The following is a 23,657-nucleotide window of genomic DNA, read 5'->3' on the forward strand; positions in this document are numbered from 1 at the left end:
AACATGTACCAATGTTGCTTGTAGATTTTCCAGCTGTGGCCTGGCCTAGTTGTGGTATATCATATATTTATGATGGTTAACAATAGACAGAGACATTTATGTTCACAATTTGTAGTTTATCATTCTCTGTCTGCTTGTCTTTATCGATAAAAGAGTAGCCATGAACAGTTATATAGAAAACTGAGGATTGAACCAACTTGTATGGTGGTTATTCGTGGTGATTAAAATTGACAGGAAACCTACAATCCATTCCAATTTAATCCAATCCAATCCAACCCAACCCAATCCAGTCAAGTCCAATCCAATCCAATTCAATCCAATCCAATCCAGTCCAATCCAACCCAACCCAACCCAACCCAACCCAATCCTAACCAAGCCAGTCCAGTCAAGTCCAATCTAATCCATTTCAATCCAATCCAATCCAGTCCAATCCAACCCCATCCTAACCAAGCCAGTCCAGTCCAATCCAATCCAATCCAACCCAACCTAACCCAATCCAATCCAGTCCAATCCAACCCAGCCCAGTCAAGTCCAATCCAATTCAATCCAACCCAACACAATCCAGTCAAGTCCAATCCAATCCATTCCAATCCAATCAAATCAAATCCAGTCCAGTTCAATCCAATCCAATCCAAACCAATCCAATCCAATCTAATCCCATCCAGTACAACCCAACCCAATCCAATCAAGGACTAATAATCCAATTCAACCCAATCCAGTCCTATCCAATCCAATTAAACTGAATCAAATCAAGTCAAGTCAAATCGAATCGAATTGAATCGAATCAAATCGAATCTAACTTTAATCTAATCTAATCTAATAAGTAAAATCCAATCAAGTCAAATGGAATGAAAACCCAAATCAAACTCAGTACAATTGAATTGAGTCATGTCAACCTTAGACCAGTGAAGATGAACAGTCCTTTTCACCCTTTAATTTGACAGGACAACTGAAGCGAAACAGGAAAAATGGTGCAGAGTGGGGGAAGACACAAACCAAATAGTGCCAGGATCCCATAATTAGTGCGCAGAGGACTCTAGCCTCTGAACGTGGATGCCTGCGCTATCAACTGAGCAAAACTGGCTGCTGATTAGACTTAAAAAGCAACATTTCAAGCAACACATCAAAGAAACTGGACACTACATCCACTGAAGCGAGAAACCACAAGGCAAAACTGCAGTAATAATACTGAACTTTGGCCATCATGCATGTTTTTAATACTTGCCCGTACAATATGTAGAATTTTTACACTGAAATATCTATACTAATTAAAACAAACATACCCAGAGGATTGTTCATTGTAATATTTTTAACAACCTGTAGCAGGATATGTCTTGCCATGGCACTGACCATAACAGAGCGGGTAAAAGGCAAGGAATGTTGTGGGAACTGCTACTGGACACTGCTGTTCTGTTGCTGTATCTTATTCATGTTTTGTGCTGCTTACTCAAAATAGAACACAATTATTCTCTGAAATCAGTTAAGAAGAGTTCAATCACCCAAGCTCACCCCCATAATGTGTAACTCCAACCCCCTACTCCCTGTAGTGGTGCAGCCCTAGCAGGCATGTCCAGGTCGAGTCAGGACTAGTCAGGTTGATTAACAACCAGTAATTTATAAGCAGATATGAACAGTATTAATGTAAAATATCTATCCTTACCTTCCTCAAACGTAATGTGGTGCATAGATGTGGAGCTGGTGAACTCCAGGGGACACTCCTGGATCTTGGCGTCCCTCTCTACCCCATGTCCCGTCCCCTGCACCCTCCCCTGGGGGTCCCAGCCTTCGTATTGGGAGTAGGGCACCGGGCAGATGTCCTGGTAAGGACTGAGGTTGGAGGGCGGGGAGGGACACACCTCCTGAGGATAAGAGGAGTACGGTGGGTAAGGGGAGGTCGTCAGGGGAGGCAGGGGGGAGGTGGAGATGGGACTGCCGGTGGGAAATGGGCTGAGAGAAGAGGAGTGGGAGGGAGAGGGTGAGGAGGACAGATAGGGTGAGTCCAGCCACGGTGAAGGGGAGGGGGAAGGTGGCTGTGGGCCACGGGGGTACAGGGGAGGAAGGAGCTCAGTGAAGCCAAGCTCCAAGTTCTCAAAGCTGGGGTGACGCTCGGAGAGAGGCGCCCTGGACCCTCCAGGATCCTCCAGAGCAGAGTCAGGTTTGGAGCAGTAGTCGTCATGGTAACCCATTGACGGACAAGGAGGCGAGTAGGTGGAGGGGTAAGGAGGCAGGTGGAAGCCCAGGCCTCGATCATCAGTTATGGGGTCGCCTCTCATGTGGAAGCCCCGGTCCATCCTGGGTTGACTCCCGAGTGGACACACAGAACCCGCATCCAGAGGGAGAGCAGAGGGTCGAGACAGCAGAGGGTCCTCCTCTTTGAACATAACTGTCAGGAAGAGGGGGAAAAAGCAATGAACGAGGGAGAATGATTATTATATTATTTTTATTTCATATCCTCCAGAATAAGACTTCAAAGTTGCTTGAAAATATCAGATTCTGCCTATTTTTAGTAGTTTATACTCTTTCAGACATTAGATTTATTTTATTTAACACTGTTAGATTAAATAAAGGTAATTTTCCCCCTAAATTTCCCTCCCAGGGTTAACTAGCGTACTTCTGAATCTGATGGTAGTTGACATAATGTAAGTGAATAAAAACGATGTTTTGTGGGCTGTGGTTTGGCTCAGTTAGTGGAGCAGGCGCCCACATACTGAGGCTATAGTCCTCAATGCACTGGTCTCAGAATCACATTTCTTGTCCCTCTTTTTTGGTCCTCTCAGCTAAAGGCAAAAGGCCCCCAGTTAATCTGAAAAATCATGTTTTATTTTGAAAACATGTTGTTTTTGAAAACAACAGACCGGTTGTTCTGATCTGCGCTGGTCTAGCCTCAGGATCCACTCCCTCTTTTATGAGGGCACTTCATGACCAATTTTGAATTTTTTTTCTAAATTTATGAGATGAAGAATAAAGCAGTTTGGCCCTGTGGAGTAACATAACAAAGAGTTCTTGATGGCATTACACCTTATATTTGATTTACACCAGGCCAGTGGTTTTCAACTTCGTCCAGGGTCCGCCAAAGAAAACCAAAATCTCAAGGCACACCATGTTCATATCCATGATAAATAGCCTTCTTCTTATGTGTTATCGTTTTTTAGTATGGATAGTGTTGTAGTACTCACGATCGGTCTTGGTAACAAAACAGGTCTCAAGTCCATGTTTTGAATGTCTTGGTGTTGTCTCAAGCATTTTTACTATGTCAGACTGGTCAGACTCGGGATTTCCCATGAAGACTGGTTAAGACCACCACTGATGTGCTTTTCTTTAATATCATTAACGCGATCATAAGAAGTCTGTGCCAAAACCACAAATAGCTTCTTCTTAATCATGGTGTTGAGCTCAGGTTTTTGAGTATTCTGTTCCTAAGTTTTGTTCAGGCTGGGCATACAATGCCATTTTCAATCAGACTGTTACTGACTAATTCATGTTGTAATTTGACTAAAACAGCTGCTGTCAGGTCACTGATTGTTATGCCCTCTTGGAAATCTATTCAAGGTGCTTATGTGTCAGACGTCTGCAAAAACTCAAACCTTAACAAACCAATCCATCTTATTTCTAGTCATAAATATCTCTTAACACTTATTTCACTCCTCATTTATCTGACACATCTGAATAAACATCTAATTTCCCAATATCTTAAACAATTCCAGACTTGTCAGTGGCTTTTTAATACATACAAGGATTTATTTTTGACAGGAAGTTAGCTGAACAAATATGCAAAGATTTGAGATTTTTGCATTGTGGTGTTTTGAAAACAGATTTACAGAAACCTTGTTTTTGCTGTAAATTTACTAAAAAGCAAACTAAAATTAAAAAGAGAGTGTTCTTTTATTGTCCGATCTTGTGATGATGTTGTTTAAATTGATTTTTATGGTCTTGGTCTTATCTCGGCCCTGGCTTGTCTCTGTCTGAGTTAACTCTTTCTCTACCCCCAAAGGTCTTGGTCTTGGTGCACTCTGGTCTTGGGCATGTCTTGGTCTGGGGTAGTGTGGTCTTGCCTAGAACATTAAATACGAATGCTCGATGTTGGAATTTTGCTTATATCTGACGTGTAAATATTTACAAATTAATTCTAGTCTTATTGATATGGATATTTAATTGTAGTTCAGGTATAAAACGTAAGTCCTTTGGCATAAGTTTAAGATCAGGTCTGCTGGCTTAGCCTAAAACTCCACAAACTTATTTGAACATACAGCGGATATATGCTGCTGATATAAGCTAATATACACAGCCGATACACTGGTTGTAAATATCAGCAAAAATTGAGGTTTATCTTCAGTATAATCGAAACGATCATGGTACAAAAAAAATTCACCCCTGTACAATGAGAGGACATGAAGACATTAGCTAATGAGACATGTTTGTTTTTTTCGAACCAGGCTGTAAACCAGTTTATTTCTGGTGTAAAAAACGGCTGGTTTACAGGTGTCCAGACGGGACTTCCGGTATTCCTAAAGCCAGACTCAAGGGGAACACTCGCGGTATTGCAATTTTTGGACTTCCACATTGGCTAAATTTTTCAGGACGCTAACATTGAAAGCTAACTTAAGTGTCGTAATGTTAGTCATTCTTTAACATTCTCTTTACTTCTGACAAATATCTTTGTACTACTGAATAGTTAAAATATTAGTTTTACCTACAACAGAAGGATCTTCATGAAAAAAAATCCTATTTAAAGTAAAAAGTAATAAGAACTTTACAAAAAATGGGTCACTTTCAGTAGAAAACAAGAATATCTACCTTGAAATGAATGATTAAAATATGAACGCTGCATTGTGGCTTGTCCACATGGAGTTGCCGTAGTCAACAATGCTTGTGGCATCATTGGAAAGTGCAGGATGAAGGCGCAGGCCCATGGACACATCTGGTACCTACACCGGAGGCTGCCGCTTGTCTTATAGGGAACACGCCACTTGAAACTTACCAATTCTCAACATTCATATGAATTTACCCGAGCAACTCTGTAAAACTTGGGAACAATAACATTTAAATGCTTAACACATTTGGGCTTAAGGTTGTAGCTCTTACACTGTGTTTTCAATATATTTCATTTTTGTGTCCATTTTTCTAGCTGGTTCAACAATTATTAAGTTACATTTTCACTTTTAATGATTTTATACCACAAAATCATTCATTCTATTTTATTAGCTTTAAGACTGTTTTTTATTATTATTTTCTGTTTTAAGGAACGACCCTTAAAGTGAGAGATGAGACAGACAGTAACACTAAAAGCCAATTATTTATACAAAAACCGCAAAAGTCTAAAATGAAAGGTTGACACTCACTTGGGAGATACTTGAAGCAGTGTGTGCTGCTCCTCTTCCTCTTCCCATTGGAGACGTAAAGACTAACAGACACAGGTCGACTGACAGACAGGTCGCTGTAGGCGGGGACCCTCACACACAACAGACACTACAAGGAAAGAAGAGACTTTGAATACTAAAAACAGAGAATCATTACATGCTTTCACAGTTATGAAATATTAATTCTGAGGCTTTCCAGAATGTTTTTTTTTTTTTTGTTGGTTTTTTTACCTCATTGCTGTTGTCTCGGTCAACATGAGCCTCCTCTTCCCACTGCAGTTTACCATCTAATGGATAAAACACAACATCAATTTAAGTTTTTGGGACATATTATTAAAACGTAGTCAGTTTAATGAGACTTTTTTCAGTTTTTACTGCATCACTGTTAAAATGTCACATTAAAATTCTGGCCAATTAGGTCATCCTGCTGAAGCAAAGGTCATGAGTGATGGAGGATGTCAAGAGCTTCCTCTTATGTAAAGTTGTAATACGGCTTTTAATTTAAATCTCACTAAATGTTGAAGCGCAGTGGGAGATGTGATTTTCAAGCTTTTTGTGTTGAACAGTAAAAGTTTGCCAGTGCTGATCTTATCTCAAACATAATTTCTATCTGCTAGAATGTAAATGAAAAATCTCCAACTCTTTTTCTACACTTATTAGTCCATTTCATATCAACAAATCCACTTTAATTTGATTTAAAACCGTTCCTAACTGAGAATCATGAAACCCACTTTCAGACATTTTAGGACGGTTTCATAATACAGTGTTTTGAACAGATATCACGTAGTCCATCCTTATGACATAATAACAACATCACTATTATTAGCCTGAAGTAGTTTGGGATTCAAAGTTCATTCAAGTGCAGATAAAAATAGACAGAGCCTGTTCTTGCCCCATCACTTGTCTGGATCTTTTTCATTGTCTAAATTTTATCCAAGGCCCCATGAAGGTCAGGATTGTATGGAAGCCCATTTCCACCACTTAAAAAACAAAGACAAATGTTGAAGTTGAAAAAAAATTCTGAGATAAAAAGTCATAATTATGAGGTAAAAAGTCGCAATAATGAGATAAAAAGTCATAATTATGAGATAAAAAGTTGAAATTATGAGATAACAAGTCATACTAATGAGATAAAAAGTCATAATTATGAGATCAAAAGTCATAATTAGGACTTTTTATATATAATTTGTATCTCATTACTACTTAAGATTTTTTTTGTCAAGAATTGCCTTACTTTTTTTTTTTTTTTTTTGGCGGAAATGGGCTTCCATAGATTGAGATATTTCAAGTCTCTTATTTGGCCTGTACCTGTCCCTCTCTCCATGAAAAGGACTCTGGAGATCGGCAGGAAGTTGGTACCGCTTAGAAGGAGCTCCTCTCCTCCTTCCACGGAGCAGGACGTAAGACTGACGGACTCGATGACGGGAAGCTCCTGGGCTGAACGCTGGGCTGAAATACAGTCAGGCATAATAGAAAGACCTTGAATATCACTAAATATTCCCCTCATTCAAAGAATCTGCTTTAACTCTCTTGTTTGAAAGCAGTTGTTTAATGTTCATAAACAGCATCAGACCAGCTACTCACAGCATTCAATGGGCAGGGAGGCAACCTGTAGAGCCAAGACTCGGCCAGGTGGGGCCACAGGGGGCGCTAGAGGGAGATGGGTACGAAATACCAGTCGTACACGTGTGTTCTTACGTCCAACATCTGTTTCTCCTTTTCTCAGCTCAATGTCAGAGTTTCTCAGCTTCAGAATCCCAGCACAATCGATGCTACAAGACAAAAGTTTTCTTAATAAATATGTATCTGCAACCTCGTTGTTGAGAGAAATGTTCCACTAGCAGGGGTGGAAAATAACTAGTAGTAGTTCAGTACTTCTACTTAAGTAAGTTTTAACAAGGGTAACTGCACTTTTACTTCAGTACAACAGTCATGTACTTTTTCCACCTCTGCTGACTACAAAGTAGCACACAGCAAGAGAATAATTCCACATACAACCCAAAACACAGCAAAAACTGGAGTGTTAGTATTGTTAGGAATAAGCATGATAGATAGAGTTCCACTTCCTTTATTTTCTTTTCTTTATAAATTGTTTTGGACTGGTTTTCATGTGGGGAATAAACATACGATCAAGCTATGTTGGACTGTCCGACAGTCTTGAATGCACCATGACAGCAGTGCGCGTGAAGCTGCGACTGTGTCACCTTTAAATGACGTCATAACACTCAGGTAGTGGGGAACGCTGCCACTGAGAGGAGAAGACCAGTCCTGTTTTCTTTCAACAATTTTCAGTAATACACTGGATGTAAGGGCTTTAGATTCTGGCATTGTTTATTTACCAGGGTTTAACTCATAACAGTATCTCAGTGTTAACATTTCAGAGTTGATTTTTACTCCCAAAGTGTGATTTTAACTACATTCTGAGTAAAATAGTTTTCAGAGGTGGAGTTATTTGACAGAGCTGATACACCATTATTTGTTCAACTCTGTAGAGTCAACTGATGTAAGATCTATGCACAGCAAATCTGCAAAGCAACATCAAATCTGGGGGATCTGTGGGCAAGTTTCCCATCATGCCCTTGTGTTTTAGATGCATTTAGTTGTGCTTGGATGTTTCCTGTCGCACAGTGATCCCTGCTGAGGTTCTTTTGCTCATGCTTTTGGTGGATTATTGTTGTTTTTGATGTGCAACACATTTGCACCATGAGTGAAGTTATCCACCGAGTTAGAGTTCACACCTGTAACTTTAGGTGGTCACATAGTGCTTCTTCATCAGTATGCATTGCCTTGCTATGAGTTTGACTCTCTGCTTTGTTCTTTCCATAAAAGACCAATGATGAATGGACCAAAAAAAGACCATTTATATTACTCTTATTTTAAAGTCCTTGCACTGGTTGCCTGTTAGTTTTCGTATTGATTTTAAAATTCTTTTATTAGTTTATAAAGCACTACATGGCCTCGCCCCAGACTACCTATCAGAGATGATTTTAGTTTATGAACCTGGACGGACCCTCAGATCCTCTGGCACTTCTCTCTTGGCTGTTCCACAGAGCAGAACTAAAAAGTACGGTGATTCCTCTTTCAGTTTTTATGCTCCAAGACGGTGGAACAGCCTGCCAGAGGATCTGAGAGGAGCTGAGAATATTGAGATTTTTAAACACAAGCTGAAAACACACTTATTCAGTCTGGCTTTTATGTAGTACTTTATAATCATTGTGACTATACAGATTATCACAATCATTGTTTCTGTTTTAGTCTATTCTATTTCTTATAGAAATTTTAAACCTTAATTTTAGGGTTTTTAGGCTTTTATTTAACTCCAGTTATGATCATCCAGTTTTATAGGCTTTGAATTATTTGGGATGGTAAATCTTTTATCATTGTATTATTTGAACCTTTTCTGTTTTTATGCAAATTTTAATGTTTCTTATTTCATAAATTCTTCCCTTTCCTGATTTGTCTTTTATTACTGTCTCTTTTCTTATCATTCATCTTTTTAAGTGTTTTAGTGAACTACTTGTGTGTGCATTAGTCTCTAAATCTTTTTACCATTATACCTTTTTGTCAATCACTTTTGTACAACCCTGGAAAGCACTTTGAACTTCAATTGAATTTGTTTGAAAGGTGCTATATAAATAAAGTTTGATTGATTGATTGATTGATTGATTGATTGATTTTGAAGTTTTAAATTCAACTCTATATGAATTTAATTAACAGTGTCTGTGTATTTAACTTTATTATAGCGCTGTGACTTTACCTGAACAACCTGGTTGGAGATCTAATTATAGACCAGTACTTTTGCTTTTACTAAAGTACATTTTGACCAGAATAACTGGACTTTTATTTGAGCACAACAGTCCACCTCAGTTCAGTAGTCATCAATAGGGTTTCAGCGCCTCACTAAACAGTGCTATGCAGTTGCTGTTCAGTGACTTTTGTAACATTCATCAACGTTATCACATCAGCAGGACTCTAAAAGACTAGCCTGCTCTTAAATAGACACCACAGAGATGAAATTAGAATACAGGGCTGACGTGCACAAACAAAATGTTTTTAGGTTTCTACAGGATTCAGTTCATGCCTCTCTGTTACTCACAGTGCCGTCATGTTGTTCTCAGGGTTGAGCGGGATATCAAGTAGTTTGGTTCCCGCCTGGACGCTCTCATGACTGGCAGTACCCACCATCTTTCCCGTCACTCTGAAAGAAAAAAAATGAATATGGCATCACCTCAATTTTACTTTTTTTTTTTTTTTTTGCTTGGACATTTAAAAGGGTTTTGTGAAAGAATGGCATGTGGACAAAACACCCTGAAATGTGTCTGAACAATTTGATAAGTTTATATAATGTCAGTTATTAATCAAGCAAATATGTGAGATATTTGTTTTACTCTTGTAAGCATGAAAAAGTTTGGACAGGCAAGAAAAAAACACTTTCTTCAAGTTTCAATCCAGTTAACAACAACTCATTACAAAGAAAAGATAAATATTTTGATTTTAAAACATGTTCCAAAATAGTTGGGATGTTTTGTAATATGTGATACAAAAAACAAAATACATCGATTTGCAAACTGGTTTTAACCTATATTTGATTGAATGCACCACACAAGTGAAGATATTAAATGTTTAAAGTGATACATACATTATTTTTTCTGTAAATACACACACATTCTGAATTTTATGTCAGCAACACATCCAAAAAAGTTTGAACAGGGGCAAATGAAGGCTGGGAAACTTGTGGAATGCTAGTTTAGCACAGTTGGTAGCGTAGCCGCCCACTGACAGAGGCTGAAATCCTTGAACACTACAGTAGTTGTGGGGGTCATTCAAGTCTCAGTGCTGTTTTCCACCACTCTATCTCACCATGTTTCACCATTGATTCACAATCAATGGTGGCACAAGGTTCTCCACTATGTGAAAGACTGTGTTAGAAAATAGTCCAACTGTTTATGAACAACGTTCTCTAATTTGCGGTTACAAGGAATTTAAAGATTTCACCTTCTACAGTCCATAATATCAACAAAAGAATAAGAGAATCTGGAGACATCTGAGGGTACTGATTGCCTATAGCCTTCAATTGCTCAGGCAGCACTGCGTTTAACCCTTTATGACCTACTATAGAAGGCAGAAATGAAAATAAAATGATATTGTGCTCAATTTGCAAAAAGACAGCATGTTTATAAAAATAACAATTTACAGTAGTGCAACCAAATCTCTAAGTAAGCAAACACGTTTGCAGAAGACATGTTGAAACATTAAAAAGTGCGACTCGTGACCTGCAAGAAAACAACGTGATAGGCTTGTGCAGACAAACGTCATCGTACGTCATCACGTACATGTAAAGTAGGAAGTGTTGTGAAAGGAAGTGGTCCAGATTCTATTATTGTATATTGTTTTTGATGTGTGTGCTTTTTACTGCAATTCGGCTAAAGAAGGAAGGATATTTCTGTAAGGAAACAGTACTCTGGGACACATTAAATGCGTGATATGTTAGTGTTACTCCTTCGGTTTTATATGCAAAAAGAACTATTGCTCTATCTCATTTGGTTGCAATTCTACCCGCAGTTAAAGATAGATATGCAATGGAAGCCCCGGTGCTCCCACTGGTTTTAAAGGGCAACAGCCAGGGTCCTTTTGTGATGATATTACAATGTAAGCTTAGAAAGCCAATTTTGAAAAAACTTTAAATTTAACACAGTACAACATCGCACCAACAACAGCAGGTTAAGACTCTACCATGCAAAGAGAAAGCCATGCAGCAATGACATCCAGAAGTGCTCAGACTTCTGAGAGCTCATCTGAGTTGGACTGACCTAAAGTAGAAAAATGAGCTGTGGTCTGACAAGTCCATATTTTGCTAAAGGAAAAGGACCAGCCAGGTTGTTATCAACGCAAAGTTCAAAAGCAGGTCTCTGAATTTTGGGGTGTATTAGTGCCATGGCATTGGTTACTTGCACACGTCTGCTGAAGTCTGCTGCTACTACTGAGAGGAACTGGATTACCTCACACTGTGAGCAACTTAAGATGTACATGAAGCAAAAGTGGAAAATGATTCCTCTTCAGCAAACGGTATCTTCAGTCCCCAGACACTTACAGTGTTAGAAGAAAAAGTGATAAAACACAGTGATAAATATGCTCCTGTCCCAATTTTTCTGGAACATGTTGCCAACATTGAAACCACAATTAAAAAAACAAATGAAGTTAATTAGTTTGAACATCAAATAAGTTGTCATTGGACTGTATTCAACTAAATATAGGTTGAAAAATTTCTTTGGCGTTGGGGTTTGTAAATAGTCATTTTCTTACCTGCTTCATATATAAGAGGTCAAAATAAAAAAGGCGGTACAAAGTGACTTCTTTTTGTGCATCTTCTTTAACGAGGGTTTAAGATTCAAGTTAGTTAGTTAGTTAGTTAGTTTAAGATTCATGCATTTATTTCACAAACTTTCATGCTTTAAACAACAAATACACAACATTTTACATTTCCCACACTGAGCAGTTGTTGTCATCCAGAAAAAGCTGCATTGATAATAACTGGTGCAAGAAATTTCCTGGACCGACCCTCAAATCAGTTGGTGGTGGGTTACGCAACAGTTAAAGCCTCAGTGGTGAGGTTTTTTGTTCCCCTGATCATAATGAAAATAAAAAGGATAATTGGGGCTAAGCTTTAAAATGGAAATAAAGTTCAGTACCTGTGTATCTGATAGAAGGGATGAGGCCTGATCGATCGGTCGTCAGCTGTTCCAACGAAAACCTGGAGGGAGAGCGGCTTCCTCTCTGAGTATCCACACAGCTGCAGACACAAACAGTGAGAGGGAGGAATCAAACTGTGATGAGGCCACAACACGAGCCCAAGACTTTGTCCCAGCATCATGAAAACACAACATTCAAACTACAGCTCTACTTCAGCTTTGTTGGAAATCATTTAACATATAAGAATAGGTAAGATAATTTCATTACCAAAGTACAATGATAACGAACACACAGGTTCGAGCATCAGGTCAGTAACAGTCTCTGTGACATTCAGAGATAGTGCTTCACCTTGACGATAGGATGTCCCGTTGGTGCAGCCTTGACGGCTCCTCTGCTCCCCTCCGTCTCATAGTGAGCTCTGTGGTGTGGACGGGGCTGCACCTCGATACGCAGCTCGTACTGGTCAAACTGGGACGGCAGCGGCCAGTCGAGAGGCGGCAGAGCACTAGACCTATAAGATCAGCAAAAGATTCATTTTTAGTTTCACATTTAGACACATTAGACTTCAACATTTAAATCATAGACTGTTTATAGGAAATAAAAGTTGCTGCCATGACATCCCACAATAGGGCTAACTTGAGCAAGGCACCAAAGCAGTGTTTATTTCATCAGCTACTGTAAAAGCATGACTAAAAATCAGAGGTGGAAGAAGTACTAAACTATCATACTCAAGTAAAAGCAGTTACTTTGGTTTAAAATTACATTGTGACAACCCCATGCAGTGATTTCAAATCTCATAAACCTATATTTCATTTATTTAAATAGACAACATATCCGAAGTTAAAACTGAGGTATTTTACCATTTTATGAAAAATATTACCCTCTTTTAAATTTGATGGCAGCAACACATCTCAAGAAAGTAGGGACAGGGCAACAAAAGGCTGGAAAAGTATGTGATACTAATGACAAACAAGTGGAGGGGCATTTTGCAAGTATTTAGGTTAATTGGCAACAGGTCAGTAAAATGGATGGGTATAAAAGGAGCAATTTAGACATGCAGAGTCTCTCAGAAGTAAAGACGGGGGGTGCGCAGATGGCCAATAGCGCTACCCATGTAGTGGGCCGAATCCAGCCTTTGGCCCTTTACTAGCATGTCCTCCTATCGAATAAAGGCACGAAAAGCCCAAAAATATCTTTGCAATGGAACATATTTCAGAAATATGTTCCATTGCAAAGACTTTTATATCCCACCATCTACAACACTATCATCAAAATATCATCCAGAGATTCAAAGATTCAGGAGAAATTTTCTGTGTACAAGGGACAAGGCCAAAGGTCAATATTGGATGCTTATGATCTTTGGGCGCTTTAAAAATTACTGCATGGGCTCAGGAACACTTCCAGAAATCACTGTCAGTCAGTACAGTTTGCCTTGTCATTCAAAAATGCAGTTAGAGCTGTATCACGCAAAGAAGAAGCCATACATAAACATGATCCAGGGACACCTCCATCTTCACTGGACTAAATGGACTGAGGTAAAATGGAAAACTGTTCTGTGGTCAGATGAATCAAAATCAGGTGCCATGTCCTGACCAAAGAGGAACGGGACCATCCAGCTTGTTATTGGCGCACAGTTCAAAAGCCTGCATCTCTGATGGTATGGGGTAACATTAGTGCCCATGGCGTGGGCAGCTTACACATCTGGAAAGGCACCATCAATTATGAAAAGAGGTTTTAGAGCAACACATAAGACATACAACATCTTTTCCAAGAAAGGCCTTGCATATTTTAGCACAATAAAGCTAAACCATAAACCGCATCCAATACAACAACATGGAAGAGTACAGGTGCTGAACTGGCCTGCTTGTACTCCAGACCTTTGCATTTCATACAATGAAAGACCCACGACTGTTGAGCAGCTAGAATCCTACAATAGACAAGAGTGGGACAACATTCCTCTCCCAAAACTTCATCAACTGTCTCCTCACTTTCCAGGCGTTTAAAGGCTGATGTTAAAAGAAGAGGGGATGCCACACAGTGGTAAACATGGTCCTGTCCTTACTTTTTTGAGATATCTCGCTGCCATCATATTCAAAATTAGCTAATATTTTTAATGAAATGGTAAAATGTCTTAGTTTCAACATCTGATATGTTGTTTATGTTCTATTGTGAAAAAATATGGGTTTATAAGATTTAAAAACCATTGCATTTTTCAGTAGTTTACATTTTACAGTGCCCCAACTTTTTTGGAATTTGGTAGTAAAACTAAAATATTATGACTTTAATTGGCTGAATTTGGAAATAAATGTTATTGAGTTTCATCGACTGTAACTAAAAACGTCCACCAAACATCCAGCTGCTTCATTGCTCTTCAGTGTGCATTCCCTCACTCAGCATCCCTCCATTAGAGCATGTCTACAGGATCTTGTTTGTGCATGTATGAGTATTTCTGGCCTGTGTTCATGTAACATGTTTGGAGAGAAACTGAATTTCCCCTTTGGGAATAATAAATCGTCTTCTTCTTCCTGTAGTGCATCCTTGCCTGAACAGAGGGCTGTGGGCGCTGGCTCGGTTCCTGCCCCAGGCTAAAGCAGGGGGCACAGAGAGGTAGTCCATGCCCACTGAAGGGGGGTCTCTCCTGGTCTGCTGTGTCTCTGGCAGCAGGCAGGGGGAGCTGTGTCCTGGAGCCTGCTCCTGATCCACCTCCCTGGGAGATAACTGAAACAAAAATATGATTCAACATCTCAGATTTCTTAACATTTGAATCATCTTTCATCCACAGCTGGCATCTCTACCTGTTCCAGCGATGTCTTCCTGGTTTTTTGAGGGATGCTTAGCTCACAGCTGCTGGGCGGAGCTTGTGACGGATTGACAGAGTCTCCGCCCTCCAGGTTGCATCCCGGCAGGTCCTCTGAGTAACTCCCCCTCCGTGACGTACAGGGGGACGCTAGAGGAGAGTTCCTACGCTTTTTACCTCCAGGAGAAGTCGGCCTCGAGGACGGTGAGAGCCCAAAGCTGACGGTGGCCTCGCTCAGCTCCTCCTCCTCCACCAGTAGGGAGTCACAGCTGGAGGCGGGGCTGAGCCAGCCACGGGATGAGGGACTGGAGGCGGGACTGGGGCTGAGGGAGCCGGGACATCTGTCACGGTAACTGAAGGGGTCCAGCAAGGGCAGGTAGAGGCGATCGCGGTCCCAGCCACCACCTCCTCCACTGCCCATGTCCCAATAGCTGGAAATAGAGGGCGGTGGGTCGTCTTCAGGGGAAATAGTTGTGATCTGGATGCTGGGACACTCAACCACTCGAGACTCTGAAACCTAAGGAAGGACATAAACAGTAATACTTTAAAGAAATACATTCAATTGTTTTTCATCAAGCAGAAATAAAAATATCTTCTCTGTCCAGCCTCTAAGATGATGAATATTCCACTTTTCTCTGATTAACCCTTTGTTGTTGAACTTCAAAACTTTTCCTGGATAAAAGGCCAGCTTCTATGTACTGCCTTTCTACCATAACCTCCTGAGAATGGAGATTTTGCGTAGATGTAATTTTTAGTTTCTCCCACTTATTTGGGATTAGTAGGACCTGGTAAGTTTAAAAGACCAGCCTTGTCTTTGAAGAGGAACGAGTTTTGCCCCAAAATGTCAACTCCATGTTTTCTGAAGATCCTGTTTCTGCAGAAAGTACAGCACTGAATGAGTTTTCCATTCTGACCAATCAGAGTCATTTGAGGAGAAAGAGGCTGTAGCTACAGGCGGGGTTTAGTTGTGCTGATCGCTGTCATGGCTGCCTCCAGGGTCGTGTTTAGCTCAGATGTAGCTTTAGTATAGCGCAACTTTTTTGGTACATAAGATAAGTAGGGATGGGAATTGATAAGATTTTATTAATATGAGTGTCATTACTGATTCTGATTATTGAATCAATTCTTTCTCAATTCTTTCCTGTGAATTCTATTTTTGGAAAAAGTAGACTATATCAGTTTTCGCTGTTAACTTAAATTTGATTGTGTCTCTTTCCCTCTGAACACTGAACAAGACAAATGTCACCTTCGGTGAGAGGCAATGACAAGCGCACTTCAATTAAACAGTTCTGACAACAAAAAATTTTTAGACATCAAGAGTTTAAGAGGAGAACATACACAAAAACATATCTTTTTTGTTGGGAATGTCTCAGATAAAACAAAATGCCTCTGGATCTTCAATATCTGAACTTGAATTAGAATATAGTCTCTGGATCCTGGATCTCTGGACGCGTAAAATAAATTGAAATCCTGCATTAAATCAACAATTCTCGTGCAAAAAGATGCATGCCTGGTATAGCATCACTAACAGATACTGCACGTTGCACTGTTTGCGTCATATTTTGAGAAATGAAACCAAACTTTCAAGCATTTTAGCCTGTTTTTGGTACTTCCCACTGTCTTTATTTCCTTGACTTCTCTGTTCTTGTTCATGCTGATTTCCTCTTATGAGACCTTGTTTTTTAGGGCATGTGGAAGTACGGCATTGATAAGGGAATTGTTAAGATTAAACGTAAAAGACGTCGCTGGATTTTGTTCTCCAGTTCTCAACTAGAACTGGTTCTCTATTCCCATTCCTAAGCATAAACTAAGGAGTTTATGCTTAGGGCTTTAACTAACGAGGTACAGTTAAGACCTCTGCAACTGAGTCTGGTTTTTTCATCAGAATTTTTTGCACTTTAAAAAAGGAAATTGATCTCATATTGTTCTAATCATGTTTACACACTGACGCAAAAATTTTCAGGTTTGATTTTATGCGACTTTTCGCATCAGTCAAAGTCATTTAAATGGACAATTGATGATTCAGATCAGCGCCTGCTTCATTATCTCTTTCTCACTCACACCCGCCTGACCCCTTCCCTCTCTTTCTCTCTCAAACCGAAACGTCACTTTCAGCACCCTTGTTTGCCGGTGTATTATGTGGATATCTACCATGGATATAACAGATAAGGGCATACATTTGTACTCACAGGTCATCACTGATTCTGGATAAAAAAGCCGCTCTCCATCTCTCCAGCTTGGCCCAGCGCTATGACGCATGAGTGGGCGCAGGATGGATGGATCCAGCGGGATATTAAAGACAGAGCCACAGGCTCACAGTACAAAACAATTTTCTACATTCTACAAATTTTTGCAGTGAAGGCAAAGAAAAACAAACAAACAAACAAACAAAAAAAAAAAACCCTGCATCAGACTCAGTGTGCAAGGTTTGAGTGTGTGATGTTTTTAGGATAATGAATCTAAAAAAAACAAATCCAGCGTGAAAAGACCTTTTGAGTTCAGATAGGGGTTGGTGTTAGAGTTAGTAATGCTTAACTAATGCACTACTAAAGCATGTATAGCTCAGGTTATAAATGGGATATAGATCAATTTATAATGTTTTATAAAAAGATGAAAGTATTTTCTAGTCAAAGTGAGTAGCTATTATGAAGTGTTATCCATTTTTAAATCCTCACTATTGAATACTGGGCAGTGGATTTGTATCTAAAGAGCAAAATGACAATGCAAAACAGTTCTAAAAGGAAAATCCGAGACTAAAATAGAAACACTTGTAACTTGTTTCAAGACTTTAGAAGCTAAAATAAGACTATGTTTGGCTTTTTTTCAGAGATTATTCATCAGAAGCCCTTTGATATGGCTTACAAAGGCCTGCCTTTGTACTAATTTGTACCAGAGCTTTAACTGTTTAAGGCATCGTTGTTTATAGAGTAAAACTGTGTTTACAGTTTATTCTGTGGAAGAAGTGACTTTCTCAAAAGCTGTTGTTAATCCTCAGAAAAACAGACATTTAACATCAGAGACAATGATAAGGCTGATGTATGTAGACTATTAACATTTACAGCCTTATCTTAATTTTGAGTCAAATATGAAAAAAATGCTAAAATTATATCTTTAAAGGATTATGTCCTGGACATTTTGTCTGAAAGCAGGTTGTCTTACCTGTACAGAGCGTGCCGGCAGGCTCTCATAGGTCCCGCTGAACTCTCTAACAGGGGCTCTCCGTGGTGGTGGAGAATGCATCCCAGCTCTCTGATTGGCTGGTGGAGGCGAGCTGGGGATGCTGATTGAATGTCCTGCATGATTGGTGGCCAGGTGATTATCTGTAACTAAAAACATGAAGTTTTATGTTTGATTCAAAGCAGGCAAGAGGATCAACAGTTTGTTCATCTTCCTAATACGAACTTCAATATTTAAACTATTTGTTTCTGGCTGCTTTCTGCTATAAAAAGCTCTTTTTTCTATTTTCAAACAAGATTTTCTGTGAAATCACATGCTGTGCTTCTTCTGGGTCATGCAACACACAGGCACTGATTTATTTTAACTGCATGAAGGCTGCGAGCTCTCAAAACTTTGTTCTCTCACATGTGGCATGACAAACACTCATTAGATGTCAATCAATTTACTATAAATACTGTTTGTGGTTAGAAGTGATTCATTTTTCATTATCAACACACATAAATCATCTGCTACACAACAGTTTAATCTGTAATTGACACCATATGGAAATACAAACGGCTGTAATGTTTCCTCAGGAAGTCTTTGAAGCTCACACAAGGTTTTTGTCCCTTTAAATAAAGACTTTTTTGTCATCTAAGAACATAAATTCATGCTATTAACGCTATTGCAGAGTTTCATATGATTTTTTTGCCCACATTGTAGAGTAGATGTGGTTAAAGGATGTGTTAGAGCGATTGTTATTGTGGTGATTTGTTAGATAATTTTGCAGACAGTGGTTAGCACCGTTGCCTCAAAGTAAAAAGCTTCCTGGTTCGAATCCCAGTCATACAAAGGGCCTTCTTGTGTGGAGTTTGCATGTGCATGCAGGGATTCTCTCTGGTTTCCACTCACAGGCCAAAACCATGCTCTTTAGGCTAGCTGGAGGTTGGTTGTCTGTCTCTAGATATCAGATATGAGTATGTTAGATACTGTTTTGTACAGTTAAGTGATCTGATTCCTGGAAAAGGACTAATGACAATTTAGTTAGTTAATGCCAGGACAGCTATGCTCTGAATATTTATGGTAAATCTTTGTTGGATTGAAGGCAATGCTGGAAGACATCCCAGCTGAGAAAGGATGCAACAGAGTAAGATAAACAGCTACAGATGACAATAAAGGCACGACTAGTCCACTTCCCAGCATTGGAAAATATCAAACATGCAGTCCCTCACCCATTTCTCTCTCAGTGGCTGAACGAATACAAAAAAAATCCCCCATACTTTGATACTTTTATTGGGCTAATTAAGCAGCCATACTTTCCAGCTCCTCCATTGTCTCCCCATTTTAATTCTTTGCTATAACTGAGCATAATCAACTACTACTTCATATTTAGCTGCTTCAGCTCCATTATAGTTCGCTTAGTTTCATTCGTCATGATTTTCTACGCAGGAAATTTGGCAACAGGACCAGGAACTGGTATAAAAATCTCACTGCAGAGTAGCTTTTGGGCAGATATTGTGGAGCAACATGGGCATACCAATGCGCTCATGTGCTCATGATGACATGGCTATGGTGTTGATTCGATCCAGAATAATAAACCGGGTTAAAACGGTGGTAAATGTGTGTTAATTGGTAAAATTAATCGATTATAGCAATAAAATCAGGGTTTGTATCCCAAGATAGCAAGATAAATGGGTTTAGACTTCAAGAAAACAATCCAAATTTACCAGTTATCACAGGAAATCAGGGTAAAATAAAATGTGTGAATGCATGTCCATGGTATCAAACTCAAGGCTTGGGGGCCTAAGCTGGCCCGTGGTACAGTTATAGCCAGCCCACCAGATCATTTCTAACTGGCCCACCAGTGTGAGGTCTTAAGATTTCCTCCAAAATAAAAATATAAACTTCATATTGATGATTTCAAATATCCTTGTGAAGTCGTTAAAATCTGAAAAAGTAAAAATAATTAGATAAAAAGTCAAAAATATGTGTTTTCAATTTTGCATCTCACCACGACAATTTAACTTATGATTTTGATTTTTTTTTTTAATTCTGATGTTTTCAATTCATGTGTTTGACTTTTTATCTAATATTTTGACCTTTTGTATTTAAATTTTAAATTTGAAGTATATTTTTACCTTTCAAACTTGAATTTTATCTTAAGTTTTGACCTTTTCAAATCCTAACTTGACTTCTTAGACTCACATTTCAAAATTTAAACATGTTTTGACCTCTTTACTCATGATTTCCTTTTTCATCTCATTTCGACCTTTTCAATTTATTATTTTGACTCTTATTTTTGTCTTCTGACCTGTTGAAGTACAGGTTTGACTTTTCATCTCAGATTTTTTTGCCTTATAAACTCAGCATTTTGATTTTTTAAATCTCAAAATTATTGATCATCAGCGCTTTATTTTTCCTTAGAGCTTCCATAGATTGGGTCTAAACTTAACATAATCTGACCATCATTAGACAATAATTTAGAGACACTATTCAAATGAAAATACGTGATTCCTTTGTCACAGTTATAACTAGTTGTGTTTCAATCATAAAGTTTAATCTCTGCTGACCTTAATCATAGGAAGCTAAGAATCACCAAACTAACCCTACTGCTGCTGTAAGAAAGAATATTCTTTATGTCCTTTTCTACATGGTCTTGATTCTCAATCTTAGGAAATACTCTCCACTAAACTTTTCTGACATCACCCACCAATCATCCCGATGATACCACAGTCGACGCCACAGTCGTCACCGCAGCATTTCCCAAACGCAGAGCGGTCTGCCTGCACACAGAGCCAAACAGTAGTTACTCTGTAATGACTGAGGCTCCGTCTCATCATTGTTACACTGAATGGCGGCGGGCCATACAGGCAATTTTTGGGCAACACGGACACACAGCAGCAACTGCCAGCAAATTAAGACTCGGGGTGAAAAACCTCTTCAAATGTTTCCTGGCAACAAAAAATATTTCCAAGTGATTAAAGCTACAACGCTGAGGCAACTCTTCTACGGGAGGATTTTTCACATGAAACAATGATTTAGATGTTTGTGAGCGGACCGGCAGAGAAGTTTATGAGCCACATAACGTACCTAACACTTATTGAACACTATAAAAGGGATTTCAAGAGAGCAAGATGTAATATACTGTATTATTTGGTTCTGTGTCCTGAGCTGAACCTCTCACAAAAAAACTAATGCTTAAAAGTGATGAGGTGCTCAACCTGTGGTTCTGGAACCCACACAGGGTCACCTTATGGTTTACAAGGTGCCCAAATGGAAAGAACACAATTCTGCTGCACTGAACAGCATTATTCCAAAAATAATGGATAATTTTGTGCAAATGATATCAAAGTTGCACCCATTCTTATGGTGCACTTTCATCTACTCAATTTTGGTATCATGCACTTTATTTTCCATTATTGAAGATATTTTGATGCCACCTTCCAGCCCTAGGTTGGGGTCATCATGCAGTACAAAACTACAGTGATACCCAGCACACACAACAATGGAGGATACAGTGTCCCTGGTTCTCTGTGGCTTTCTTCCACAGCAAAGAGACAATGATCTGAATTAAAGGGGGCATATTTGACCCTTTAAAGCCAAGTTAATATTGGTCTTAGAGGTTCCTAAAACATGCCTGTGAATCTTGTCGTTGAAAAACACTCCAGTGTTGGATTTTTGCATGTCTAAACTCCCTCTGTTTCAACCCTGCTCAGAACAAGCTGTTTCTGTGCCTGTGGCTTTAAATCTTACTGAGCTGTCGGACTCTGCCCCTCTCAGGAAATGGATGTGGGTTTCTTCTAATCAAACCTGGGGGTGGGACTAACTCCCCACATGACATCATGAGGGGAAAATCTGAGCACTGCATGTTTCAGCACACATTTTCTGAAAGGCTGAGAAAGAGAAGGGAGGAGGGAATGGATTTTCCTGATACTTGAGGGGATTGTGGACAGGCCAGGGGCACATATTTTTGTTTAAAAAAAGCCTGAAAAAGTGATTTTTGCATAATACGTCCCCTTTAAAAACAGCGATCCACAATATTAGAAACTACAGGAAAGTTGGGGAGGTCAAACAGCAATATGAGAGGCTAATTCCCATCGTGAACAACCCACTTGTGACATTCTTTTTTCCCCAAGATTTACTTCATAGAGTTAAATTTCCATATTCTAGATTAATCTCAAGCAAAGTGAAACATTTCAAAAAGGTTTTTTTGTTTTAATCTTGATGATTATGGCTTACATCTCTCAAAGATAAAAAAAAAATCCACAATCTGAAAATATTAGAATATTGTAGAAAAGATAAATCTGTGAACGTTTCCTTTGCCTTCATTCTCTCACTTTGGTTCAGTACACAACCAAAATCATGGGGAAGACTGCTGACTGGACTACTGTCCAGAGGCCAATCACTGACACCCAGGATAAGCCACAGAAGGTCACTGCTAAAAAAGCAGGATGTTCTCAGAGCGCTGTATCAAAGCATACTCATGGACTAGGAAAAGAGTAAAGTTTGGTATGAAAATTAGCACAAATAATCGAGATGAGCTCAGCCTTCAGAGGACTGACAAACAAGGCAGATTCAAGAACTTAGGGGAGCTTCACAAGGAGCGGACTGAGGCTGGAGTCAGTGGATCAGGAGCCACCACACACAGATGGGTGTGTTCTTAGTGTCAAGCCAAGATACAGGCGTTATCAGCGTGTCCCCTGGGCTCAGGAGAAAAAGAACTGGATCGTTGCTCAGTGGTCTAACTTCTTGTTTTCAGATGAAACTAAATTTGAATTTCATTTGGAAATCAAGGTCCTAGATCATGGAGGAAGATCAGAAAGGCCCAGAATCCAAGGTGCTTGAAGTCCAGTGTTTCCAGTTTCTACAGTCAGTGTTGGTTTCAGGTGCCATGTCAGCTGCTGCTGTTGGTCCACTGGTCTTAATCAAGTCCAGAGTCAACGCTGTCAGCCATCTACCAGGAGATTTTAGATCATTACAGGCTTCCATCTGCTGAGAAGCTTTATGGAGACTCTGATTTCCTTTTCCAGCAAGACTTGCTAACCTGACACGCCATGGATTTGTTTCAATACGAAGCATTTGGAAAGGGCAGAGGATTGGATGAATGTTCTGTCTGTCACATCTTTACGGGCCAATCAGAGGAACAAAACACGTGACGTAACTGAGACCGAGGTGCGCATGCGAAGCTACCAAGGAATAACATGAACCATGGCGGCTGTAGACACGTCAGTACATGACTTTTGTCGTTTTTGAAAAGAAAAAAACTCACTGCTGTTCTTTGTTCTTCTTTAACGAAGAAATGTCGTGAAGTTCCGATAAAACTGGCGCTTTAGCAGCATCCACGATAATGTCTTCCGCCATAATTGTGCAGGCCTCTTGTTGCTGCTTGTTTACGTCACAACTCTGCCACGCCCAAAAGTACTGCCCCTCGTCACTGATTGGTCCAGTCACTTTCTAACTGGGCCCAAACGGTTCAGATGAGAGCTTTGCAAGATGGATTCGCCAGTGAGAAACACATAAACGGGTGTATCCATCTGCTTGGCAAGGTTAGGACTTGGCACCTGCCCAAAGTAAAGCCAAAACCACCAAAAAATTGGTTTGCTGACCATGGTGTTACTGTGTTTGACTGGTCAGTCAACTGGTCTGACCTGAACCCC

At 39.6% G+C, this 23,657-nt stretch overlaps 1 protein-coding gene across 1 annotated transcript in view; it reads right to left on the reverse strand.

Moving 5' to 3' along the window:
- The window catches only part of nfatc4 (nuclear factor of activated T cells 4), a 30,239-nt gene that overhangs the window by 804 nt on the left and 5,778 nt on the right, over positions 1-23,657 (reverse strand). Inside the window, exons 3-13 of the mRNA XM_041802309.1 lie at positions 18,004-18,170; positions 14,843-15,361; positions 14,590-14,765; positions 12,396-12,558; positions 12,047-12,147; positions 9,454-9,555; positions 6,942-7,129; positions 6,666-6,806; positions 5,589-5,644; positions 5,340-5,466; positions 1,661-2,383 (exon numbers count right to left, since the gene is read on the reverse strand). Coding sequence (XP_041658243.1) covers positions 1,661-2,383; positions 5,340-5,466; positions 5,589-5,644; positions 6,666-6,806; positions 6,942-7,129; positions 9,454-9,555; positions 12,047-12,147; positions 12,396-12,558; positions 14,590-14,765; positions 14,843-15,361; positions 18,004-18,170 — 2,463 coding nt within the window. The remainder of the gene's footprint in view (positions 1-1,660; positions 2,384-5,339; positions 5,467-5,588; positions 5,645-6,665; positions 6,807-6,941; positions 7,130-9,453; positions 9,556-12,046; positions 12,148-12,395; positions 12,559-14,589; positions 14,766-14,842; positions 15,362-18,003; positions 18,171-23,657) is intronic.

This window comes from Cheilinus undulatus, linkage group 13, assembly GCF_018320785.1.
Source record: "Cheilinus undulatus linkage group 13, ASM1832078v1, whole genome shotgun sequence".
NCBI classification, from domain to species: Eukaryota; Metazoa; Chordata; class Actinopteri; order Labriformes; family Labridae; genus Cheilinus; species Cheilinus undulatus.